The sequence below is a fragment of the Lactuca saligna genome, chromosome 7, assembly GCF_052625555.1.
Source record: "Lactuca saligna cultivar CGN05327 chromosome 7, ASM5262555v1, whole genome shotgun sequence".
In the NCBI taxonomy this organism is placed as follows: domain Eukaryota; kingdom Viridiplantae; phylum Streptophyta; class Magnoliopsida; order Asterales; family Asteraceae; genus Lactuca; species Lactuca saligna.
In genome coordinates this window covers 129,383,659-129,395,512 of record NC_136423.1, presented here as the reverse complement: position 1 = coordinate 129,395,512, position 11,854 = coordinate 129,383,659, and the positions used below count along the sequence as shown (strand labels likewise).

The following is an 11,854-nucleotide window of genomic DNA, read 5'->3' as shown; positions in this document are numbered from 1 at the left end:
ATGCAAATCAATCTTCTGGAGCAGGTGTTGGTCAAGCCTGCTATAATTGTGGAGAAGTTGGGCATTTCAAGAGAAACTACCCCAAGAAGGCGACATCTGATAATACCGGTAGAGTCCTAGCCATGGGACGGGAGGAGGCAGTCGCCGATCCCACCGTTGTTTCGGGTGCGTTCCTTCTCGACAACTCTTATGCTAGTATTCTTTTTGATTTGGGTGCTGAAATAAGCTTTGTTAGTCATTCGTTCGAACATACTTAAACATAATCCTCAACCATTAACCAAAACGTTTACCGTCGAGATGGCTAACGGTGAGAAAGAAAGTGCTCGCAATATATTCATAAGTTGAACCCTTACTCTGAACGATCATTCATTTCCCATTGATCTTATGCCAGTCTCCATAAAGAGTTTTGACGTTATCATTGGCATGGATTGGTTGAGTCCCAATCATGCTGATATCCTTTGCTACGAAAAAGCCATCCATCTCAATCTTCCTGCGGGTCAAACTCTCATGATCTATGGCGATAAGCTTAGTTCCAATCTTCGCATCATTTCGTGCATCAAAGCTCAAAAGCTTCTATGGAAGGAGTGCCAAGCATTCCTAGCCCATGTCATTAACGAGAAACAGGAAGTTAAAGACCTCCCGAGCATCCCCGAAGTCTGCAACTTTCATGATGTCTTTCCAAAAGAGCTCTCAGGAATTCCTCCCGAACGTCAAGTCGAATTTCACATTGACCTAATTCCTGGAGCTACACCCGTAGCCAAGTCTCCATATCGTTTAGCTCCAGCAGAAATGCAGGAGATATCTAGCCAACTCAACGGGTTACTCATCAAAGGGTTCATCAGACCGAGTTCCACGCCCTGGGGAGCTCCGGTTTTGTTTGTAAAGAAGAAATATGGATCCTTCCGTATGTGTATCGACTATCGTGGACTAAATAATTTGACCGTCAAGAACCAATATCCTCTTTCGCGAATAGATGACCTCTTCGATCAACTTCAAGGAGCCAACTATTTCTCGAAGATAGACCTTAGGTCAGGGTACCATCAGCTACGAGTTCTTGAGAGTGATGTTTCCAAAACAGATTTCAGGACTCGGTATGGACACTACGAGTTCGTAGTGATGCCCTTCGGTCTAACCAACGCACCGGCAGTGTTCATGGACCTGATGAACCAAGTGTGTCCCCCTTTTTTGGATAAGTTTGTCATTGTGTTCATCGATGACATACTTGTTTACTCCAAAAGCGAAGAAGATCATAAACAACACTTGAGGTCAGTGTTGGAAACCCTTAGATCCGAAAAGCTGTACGCGAAATTTTCCAAGTGTGAATTATGGATCCGGAAGGTGACTTTCCGCGGTCACGTGGTAAGCGAGGAGGGTATTCATGTGGATCCTTCCAAGATTAAAGCGATAGAGAATTGGTTGGCACCTAAAACACCAACATAAATCCGTCAATTCTTGGGTCTCGCTGGCTATTATCGGAGATTCATCCAGAATTTTTCCAAAATCGCCAAACCCCTAACCACTCTAACACAGAAAGGTGTACCCTTTTGTTGGAGTGAAAAACAAGAAGCAGCGTTCCAGACATTAAAGCAAGCCTTGTGCAGTGCGCCTGTTCTGTCTCTACCCGAAGGGATAGAAGACTTTGCTGTCTATTGTGATGTGTCTAATCAGGGCTTAGGCTGTGTGCTTATGCAAAGAGGAAAAGTAATTGCTTATGCCTCAAGACAGCTGAAGGCGCACGAGGTCAACTATACCACGCACGACTTGGAGTTAGGAGCCGTAGTCTTTGCACTGAAGATTTGGAGACATTATCTCTACGGAACCAAGTGTACAATCTTCACTGACCATAAGATCCTGCAACACATCCTCAATCAGAAGGAATTAAACATGAGGCAACAACGATGGGTAGAGCTGCTCAACGATTATGAGTGCGAGATTCGCTACCATCCCGGCAAGGCCAATGTGGTAGCAGATGCCCTTAGCCGAAAGGAAAGTTCAATCTGTAAAGTAAGGACACTAACAATGACTATCCATTCCTATTTATCCATGAAAATCCGAGATGCCCAGTCAGAATCCCTCAAACCAGAGAACGTGTCAAGTGAAGCCTTGAGGGGAATGGATAAGAAACTTGAGATCAGAGGTGACGGAGTCTACTGCTTCATGGACCCCAAAGTTCAGAGGATTTAGGGAAGTTATCATGGAGGAAGCACACAAGAGCAGATACTCTGTTCACCCGGGTTCTGATAAGATGTACTTGGATCTCAAGAAACAATACTGGTGGCCCAACATGAAAGCCGAGATCGCTACATTTGTGGGCAAGTGTCTGACTTGCGCCAAGGTGAAAATCGAGTACCAAAAACCCTCGGTCTGCTTCAGCAACCTGAGATATCCGAGTGGAAATGGGAGATGATTACCATTGATTTCATCACCAAGTTACCCAAATGTCCGAGTGGGTACGATACCATTTGGGTAATTGTCAATCGTTTGACCAAGTCCGCTCACTTCATCCCGATTAAAGAATCGTTCAAAATGGAAAGACTCGCGCGGATCTACATCCAGGAGGTAGTTTGACTGCACGGTGTACCTACGTCCATTATTTCTGATCGAGATAGCAGGTTTACCTCCAGATTTTGGAAGTCTCTACAGAAGGCTCTTGGAACTAAACTAGACATGAGCACGGCTTATCATCCTCAGACTGACGGACATAGTGAGAGAACTATCCAAACCCTGGAAGACATGCTTAGAGCATGTGTCATTGATTTCGGAAAGTCGTGGGACACACATCTATCTTTGATAGAGTTCTCGTATAACAACAGTTACCACACCAGTATCAAGGCTGCTCCGTTCGAGGCCCTCTATGGTAGCAAGTGCAGATCCCCTCTATGATGGGCCGAGGTAGGAGATACACAACTATCCAAGAGTCGATTCCACCACAGTGCTCTCACTGGTCCTAAAATCATTCGCGAAACCACTGAAAAGATCATCCAAATCCGGGAATGATTGAAAGCTTCACGAGATCGCCAAAAGAGTTACGCTGATATGTGACAGAAAACTCTGAAATTCCAGGTTGGAGATTGTGGCCTGTTAAAGGTCTCGCCCTGGAAAGGCATGATATGCTTTGGAAAGCGTGGAAAACTTAACCCGAGGTACATAGGACCCTTCGAGATCCTCGCCAGGATCGGTCCTGTAGCCTATAAACTCTAACTACCTCAAGAGCTTAGTAACATCCACCCCGTCTTTCACGTCTCGAACCTTAAGAAGTGTCTATCTGATGAAACCCTCGTGATTCCTTTAGACGAAATCGAGATCAACGAAAACCTAAACTTTGTGGAGGAACCTATCGAAATCATGGATCGAGAAATCAAACGTACGAAACAAAGTCGCATCCCGATAGTGAAGGTTTGCTGGAATGCCAAGCGGGGACCTGAGTTCACTTGGGAGCGCGAAGACTCGATGAATCTTCAATAAATCTTCAATGATCCCACATGGATGAGTGATTGAGTGATATGTCATTCGAAGTGTCATCCTTGTGTTTTGTAGTTTTGCTAGAACGAGCTTCTCGTAAAAAGAGTATGTCATAAGATTAACGCTAGCCCCCGAATCGACTAAAACACTTATTGAAGTAGAATTACCAAATTCACAAAGCAACATCAGTTGGACTGGATCTCCTATCTTAACTGGAAATCCATCAATGATTGTAGTTGAAAATAACTAATTAAGCACAATGGTAAATGCTTTCTCCAATTATTTTCGGTTAGTCATCACATCTTTAGCAAATTTGGGAATTTTATCCATGGATTTAAAAAGTGGAGCATTTATTGATAGAGATAGTACTTGTTCCATGAACTTCTTCTGCTATGGATTCAGATTATGCTTTAGCGCTCGAGATAGGAATGGAAGAGGAGGCTGGTATGGTTTTGAAGGAGAAGAATTTTTACCCTTCAGTGACCACGGTGTGGTCTAATCAACACATCGTGGGGACTGAACAGAACTTGATTATGAATTTTCTTTGATCTTCTCTTCTTCCGGTTGAGAATCAGGTTGTGTAGTAGCTGCATTGTGGATCACTAATAGATCAAAATGAACCTCTTTTTCATCGTATATAGCCATAACACGAGGTTGTGATTTTGGATTGGGATTCTTTTGTGGTAACCTTTCCTTTAACAAGTATAGTCAATTGCCCGAGTTGAGTCTCAATATTTTTTATGGAAGCTTGATGATTGCTCTGTGTAAAATCAGTAGCATCATGTCTTTTTTCATAGGCTTCCATAAACCTATTAATCATTGACTCAAAATCCATCTTCTTCTCGGGTGGTGGTTGTTCTTTGTGATAAAAGCCATGACCGATTTGCCTATATTTCTCATCTTTTTGTTTCTTATATTCATCATAAGGAAACCACTCCTTCTTCGGTTTTCTCCAATCTTCATCATACATGTCTCCACTTGAGTAACATACTTGGGGATTTCCCTTCCCATTTTTATCTAGATCACAATCTTTGGTCAAATGAGGCCCATTTCAATTGTTACATCCAACACATATGACATGAATAGATTGATCTACCTTCCTTATTCTTTGATCTATATTCTCTAGTTTTACTAAAATTGCCATTATGTTCTCATTTTCACCATCCTTACTCCCTTTGCTCCTAGTAGTATCATCATGAGGTTTGTGGTACTCTTGCGAGTGTTTTGCGAATTCTTCAGTTAAAGCCTTAATCACTGCAGGTCCCTTATTTAGCATCGGTCCTTGAGAAACAAGAAGTTGCCTTGTAGTCACATATACCCCATCATATAAAATAGAAACCTCTTGTTGAACGTTTAAATCATGTTGTGGGCAATGTCTCAACAATCCCTTGTATATTTCCCAAGCTTCATATAAGGACTCCTCACTCTCTTGTTGGAAGTTAGCTATTTTTTTCTTGAGTTTAGTTATCTTTTATGGAGGTCTAAATTGTTCAATGAAAGCGTCTTGTGGGTTGGTCCATGTTCTAATTGTTCTCGGCTCAAGTGAATTCAACCATACTTTTGCATCCCCAGTAAATGCCATTGGAAGCATCCTAAGTAGTACCACATCTCTTGAAACATTTGGCACATCAAAGTAGTTAGCTATCTCTAGCACCCCATCAATGCGCTTGAAAGCGTTTTCATATTTATTGCTAGAAAATGGAATGTCCTTGAGCATCGAGAGAATATGTCCCTTGAGCTCAAAGTTTGTTGCAGTCGGGATTTCTGGTGGTACAAGGCCTGGTCCATTATCATCACGGATTTGCTTCTTGTAATCTCCCATAATCATTCTGGTGATATTCACCCTTTCTTCAAGCTCGCTTTTTATGTCGTCTTCCTCTAATTCACTTTCAGTTCCTGGTTTGTAAACGGTTCCTTTTGCGTTTAAAGTTCTTTCAAAGCTTTCATTATCAAATTCAAAGGTGCTAGTTGACTCATCGACTTTCCTTTCTTTCTTCTTGTCGAAATCCGATTCAAGATCTTCAAATGGTGGAACTATCAGTGTTTTGCATTTGCGGGTCATAAATCACTGAAATAAAAACAAAACAAAACAAAAACACGTAAAACAAATAAAAATAACTAAACTAAAAATTGACTGTAACGTGACCGCCTTATATTTTTTAATCATTAAAATAAATAAATGAGTACTAAAATTTTAAAAAAATGAAAGAAAAAAAAAAAGAAAATAAATACCCCAAAGGTATTAATGTCATTTAAGTTTACCGAGGGATAAAATCTGTAAAAAAAAAAAAAAAAAAAAAAAAAAAAAAAAAAAAAAAAAACAGGTATCATTTTTTCAATTTTGTCTTTTTTTGAAAGTTGGTCTTCATTTTAGTTTTGATCGTTCCAATTCTTTATGTCTAGGTCTGGTGCGGATCAGGTTTAAAACATGCTCTGTCTATTTTTTTTGAAACGACAAATCTAACCTATTTCTAAACTATACCTTAAATCCACCTATATCCAAGATGAAACTTGAGCCCTCAACCTAAAGGAGAAAGAAAAACTCCGGATATCGATAACCCTTTTGTTATGTTAGTTGTTTTATATGAACTAGAGATCAAAACTTGGAAACTTGAAAACCATGACACCTATCAATTTTTTTGAAAGTTGGTCTAAAATGACAAAATTACAAAGACCATTCATGTAGTAAACTCTATTAAAAATAAAATATTGCATTGCATTTATGTAGTTTACTCTATTAAAAATAAAATACTGCTCGCATTAATTTTAATAAAAATAATTTGAACATCAATATGTGGCTGCTTGTAGTAAATATAAAACAATCTCTTGGTACCCTTTGAAGCCACATCTGGTCCAGTCTTCAGAATTTATGGCTTACCTGAAGGATCCTATAACGAAATTAATTTTCAACCTAAATTTCACAATCTAATAAATGAATATGCTCTTATACCCATTATAATATCTCTTATAATATGTTAATTAAACGACAACTATTATGCTATCATACATTTTGTTCCTTAAACAATTTGCTAAAATACCTCACACCCTCTCCTTCACACCTCAATTATTATTCAATTCTAATAAAATATATAAACTTATTTTTTTATGGAATAAAATATTGGTAGACTTTCCTCCCTTGTTCCCTTGGTTAGTTGAGCTAGATTTAATGTTGATTTTGAGTCCGAATGAGAGAGAATGTGTGGGTTTTAGAGAGAGAAATCAGAAATGTATATCCTCTTCTGGGTCTGACCCGACTTTCCTTTTCTTTCTGATCTGTTTGGTGCCTTCCATCTGTTTGTACAAACTCCACAGTGAAAATTTTCATCTGAATCATTACAAACGCGTATAACTCAACCTTTCCTTTGAAGGGTTTCATTATTTTCTTATTTCGCAAGGTGTGGATCTCTAATCTTGCATTATTTACTGTGATTTCTGTGACCTAGTTGAGGTTTTGTTTTGTAGTCTTTTACTTTGAGATGAGTTCGAAATTTACTTCGATCTACTTGCTCGAATCCCTCAAAAATCAAACAAAAACCCTAATTTTTGTCTTAATTTTGACTTTTTTACGGAGTTAACGAGTCCAAAAGTCATAGACTGTGGCTTTGATGTGATGGGTTTCGTGTTTTATTTGGTGTTTTGCTTTAATTTTGACATGGCTTCTGTTCTTCTGATCTTATTTTCAGCTCTCGTACCCTAAAATGCTGATTTTGATGGATTTTTAACCTCTCATCAACAGGTAGGTTTTTCTTGTGCATTTTCTTCACTGTGATATTTTTAATTGGGTTTATTTCAGTTTTTATATTTTTCTTAATATATATTCACTTTCCAACCTGAAGAATCTAGTGAAGATATGGCTGAGGTAGGTGTCTAGAACCTGCCTAGATAATTGCTGATTTTTGCATAAAAAAGGTCCATAAAATCAAAAGAAACAAAAGAAAATGCATTTTATATATTTTAGATAGGAAAGTTTTGACTTTTATAGATTGTAATCACTAATCACTCTTGTGTGGCCAAAATTTTTTAGAACAGACATTAGTTTCTTCAAATCTTTTTGTTCATAAACATTAAACAACAGTATAAGTTATTCCACCATTGTTACAGGGTACTTTAGTCATTTCATTGATCATCAAACACCTTTTTTAAACTGTTTACTGCATTTTTGATTAGATGCGTTCTTATGATTTGTCTATTGTTTAATTCCCTAAATTAGCTAACTTTCTGTTGAATCTTGAAAGTAAAATATTTTGATCCTTGTGCAATCTTTTTTCATCTTCTTTTGTATTCCCATTTTACCCTCATGCTCTTCATCATCTCAAGGATTTCAATTCCCCAAATTAGCCAACTCTAAATTGAATCTTGAACTAAAACATATCGATATTCTGCCCTTTTACTATCTTTTCTGTATTCCAGTTTTACCCTTGTGCTCTTCATCATCTCAATGGTTATAGTTTCTTAAGTCAGCCAACTTTAGATTGAAGCTTAAACATAAAATATATCGAAATATTCACATTGGTTTTCAATTTTCATCTTTTCTGAATTCCCATTTTATCCTTACACTCTTCATCACCTTAATGGTTCCACTTCCATAAACTACCTACCTTTCGACAAAATCTTGAAAGTAAAACAAAAAATTCACCAATCTTTTCCGTTCATTTTCTTCTCTAAATTCCCAATTTACCCTTACACTCTTCATCACTTTAATGGTTCTACTTCCACAAATTATCCACCTTTAGATCGAATCTTCAAAGCAAAATAAAAAAACACATCGATCTTTTCCGTTCTTTATCTTCTCTAAATTCCCAATTTACCCTTACACTCTTCATCACCTTAATGGTTCTACTTCCATAAATTATCCACTTTTAGATCGAATCTTGAAAGTAAAACAAAAACCAAATCGATTGTTTCCACTCCTTTTCTTCTGTTTATCCCCAATTTACCCTTACGCCCTTCATCATCTCTTCCTACTATCTAACCACTTACCATTTTTTGCAGCCAATCTACATCAAAGACGCGTCCATCAATTTAAAAAAAGAAAAAGAAAAAAAAATGTCTTTTCGTAGCATAGTTCGTGACATGAGGGACGGATTCGGAAGTTTATCAAGGCGTAGTTTTGACGTGAGGCTTTCAGGGCATCACAACAGAGGAAAATCTCAAGGCTCAATTAATGATTTAAATGATAATCACGCGTCCTTAATTGTCCAAAATAGTAGATGGGCGAATCTACCCCCTGAGCTTCTGTTTGATGTAATAAAAAGATTAGAAGAAAGTGAAAGCACATGGCCTTCTAGAAAACATGTTGTTGCTTGTGCTGCTGTTTGTAGATCATGGAGAAGTATGTGTAAGGAAATTGTTAGAACTCCTGAATCTTGTGGGAAGCTCACTTTTCCAGTTTCATTAAAACAGGTATTTATTATTTATTTAATCAGATAATCAAATAATATTTAATGATTTTGTATTTGAATTTACAGCCGGGCCCACGTGATGTTACGATTCAGTGTTTCATCAAAAGGGATAAATCCAATTTGACATATCATCTTTATCTGTGTCTAAGTCCAGGTCAGCATGTAAAGATTTATAGTATTGTTGTATTTTAATTTTATTTCTTATTGGGAGTTTATTCTTTGAATAATCAAAATCAACCACTGGAAAATTCCAAGCTTTCTATATTCAGACATCATGTTTTAATTTAGGGTTAATCTCATAAAAGACCTTATATTTTTGTGTTTTTTTTTTTTCTGGATGAAACCTCAAGTTTACTTTTTTCCTGAAAAAGACCTTGCATTTTTTCATTTTTTCCGATCTGGCCCTTTTAGTCAACTTTTTTCCGGAAAAACTTGTAAAATGTGAGGGTTTTTTCGGAAAAATGTCGACGTTTTTTTTCGGAAACAATTAGAAGGCTGAGGGGTTTTATTGGAAAAAAAAGATAAAGTTGAGGTTTTTTTCGGAAAAAATGAAAAAATACAAGGTCTTTTTCAGGAAAAAAGTAAAGTCGAGGTTTAATCCTGAAAAAACACAAAATATAAAGTCTTTTATGAGATTTTTTAACCCTTTAATATATTTCTGTATTATAGCAACCTGCTTTCATTTCTTTCTATTACATCATTGTACTTTTATCTTTTTTTTTTTATCAAGTCATTGTAGTTTGAAATATCTGCTTTTTTTTCTTATTAGGTGATTTGACTTTGAAAAATCTTCCCAAATTATAGAATATAAATTTCTTTGTATTTGGATGAAATTGCTATAATGTGTAGAATTTTTGAAGTAGAATACTGAAATATAAAAGCAAGATGATATATATATATATATATATATATATATATATATATATATATATATATATATATATATATATATAATATAATTAAGAAATGAAAGAAAGTACATTTCTATTGATACTATGATATATATACCCTTTGGATAATTAAAGATCATATGTTATTTTGCAGCTGCTTTACTAGTTGAAAATGGGAAATTCCTGCTTTCTGCAAAAAGAACTCGAAGAACTACTTGTACTGAGTATGTCATCTCCATGGATGCTGAAAACATTTCAAGATCCAGCAACACTTATATCGGAAAACTCAGGTATAAAATATTAAAATCAACCATTTTCCAAGGGCATTTTTGTAAAAAGTTGTGAAATAACAGGGAATCTCGAAACAGATTAGCCACTCAAAAACCTGACTTAATCTATCAAGACACTAACTCTTTACCTTCTTTTTTCTTCCCAACTTCTCCTAATGAAAATTGTGAAATTTGAAATATAAGGGTAGTTTCGTCATTTTGTCTCATTCAGACTGTTTATCTTGTCTAGAAAAAGGAACAGACCTTATGTATACAACACTTTATCACATCATCACCCATTAAGCTACTTTATCCATATATCCATAACAAGGGTAGTTTGGTCATTTTTTGTCAGATCTAAATTTCCTTAAAAAATTAATGAAAATTGTGAAATTTGAAATATAAGGTTAGTTATGACTCATGTCAATTGTCTCATTCAGACCTTATGTTAACAACACAACACAGCTACTTCATCCATATATCCATAACAAGGGTAGTTTGGTCATTTTCTTTTCAGATCTAACTTTCTCGGGACAAAATTTCTAATATACGACACACAACCACCACATTCCGGCGCAAATATTCCGGCACCAGGGCGATCAAGCCGGAGATTTTACTCGAAAAAAGTGTCTCCAAAAGTGCCAAGTGGCAGCTACAACATAGCCCACATCACCTACGAGCTCAACGTCCTCGGGACACGTGGGCCCCGCAGAATGCACTGTGTCATGCACTCAATTCCCGCCTCGTCCCTCGAGCCAGGCGGCTCAGTCCCCGGTCAACCGGACCACCTCCTGCCGCCCCGCTCCCTAGAAGATTCCTTCCGCAGCATGTCCTTCTCGAAATCCCTCGACCACTCCGCCGAATTCAGCAGCTCAAGATTCTCCGAAATCATGGGAGCTGCCATCGGCACCGCCACGTCATCCGATGTTCCCGAGAGTGAAAGGTCCAAAATGCCCTTGGTCTTGAAAAACAAGTCGCCTAGGTGGCACGAACAGTTGCAGTGTTGGTGTTTGAATTTCAGGGGACGGGTGACGATCGCGTCTGTTAAGAATTTTCAGTTGATCGCCGCCACACCGGCCGCCGGTCCCTCTCAGCCGCCGCAACCGCCGCCACCACCGCCGCCGGAGCATGATAAGGTGATCTTGCAGTTTGGGAAAGTTGGGAAAGATATGTTTACTATGGATTATCGGTACCCTTTATCTGCTTTTCAAGCTTTTGCCATATGTTTAAGCAGCTTTGACACCAAATTAGCTTGTGAATAGACAAATTTAACCTTAAAAAAAATAGCAAATGTATTTTCTTTGGTGTCTATTTTGTGTGTGTGTAGTGTTGTTGAAATTAAAAACTCGATTTACAACTGTTTGTCTACTCTTGTTCACAACTAAAAGATTCTTGTTGTTTTCTTATTACATGCTGATTTTTAGATTGTTATATAAAGTTTTAAGATGTCATATGGTAAAGTATTGAACTTATGTTTATTATGTTATGGAAAATAATTTATTTTGTGGTGGAAAAAGAGAGGGATTGTGTGTATGTCGATGTCTAGAGCATTTATTAGGTGTCAATAATTTGACAGACTAGAAAAATGACACCAACTATAGAAATAAATACATAAATAATAATTTTATGATAAGGTTGTGCCTTATGTCGATGGATTGAAATTAATCAATTATAGACTTTAGCCAAATCTGCCAACTTATGTTGTCGGACTGAAAATGAATATTAAATGATCACTTTATAAATTGAATTGTATGCTTAAAAAAGTGTTCACATATAATAAATAAATATCCTTGTGATACATTATGTCTTGGTATATATCTATATACCTTCG

The 11,854-nt window shown here is 37.1% G+C and overlaps 1 protein-coding gene and 1 non-coding gene across 2 annotated transcripts; both read left to right on the top strand.

The window, feature by feature from the left end:
* The first annotated feature begins 4,817 nt into the window (after positions 1-4,817).
* LOC145007673 (small nucleolar RNA R71) lies at positions 4,818-4,924 on the top strand. Its single transcript, XR_013663046.1, has one exon. It is a non-coding gene; the product is annotated as a small nucleolar RNA R71 (small nucleolar RNA).
* A 1,685-nt stretch (positions 4,925-6,609) lies between these two features.
* On the top strand, positions 6,610-11,432 carry LOC145004106 (tubby-like F-box protein 8). The gene is made up of 6 exons (XM_078963003.1): positions 6,610-6,857; positions 7,146-7,198; positions 8,455-8,865; positions 8,931-9,018; positions 9,909-10,044; positions 10,541-11,432. The coding sequence occupies exons 3-6, from the start codon at positions 8,509-8,511 to the stop codon at positions 11,283-11,285; spliced, it is 1,326 nt and encodes a 441-aa protein (XP_078819129.1). The 5' UTR covers positions 6,610-6,857; positions 7,146-7,198; positions 8,455-8,508; the 3' UTR covers positions 11,286-11,432.
* Positions 11,433-11,854: the final 422 nt, after the last annotated feature.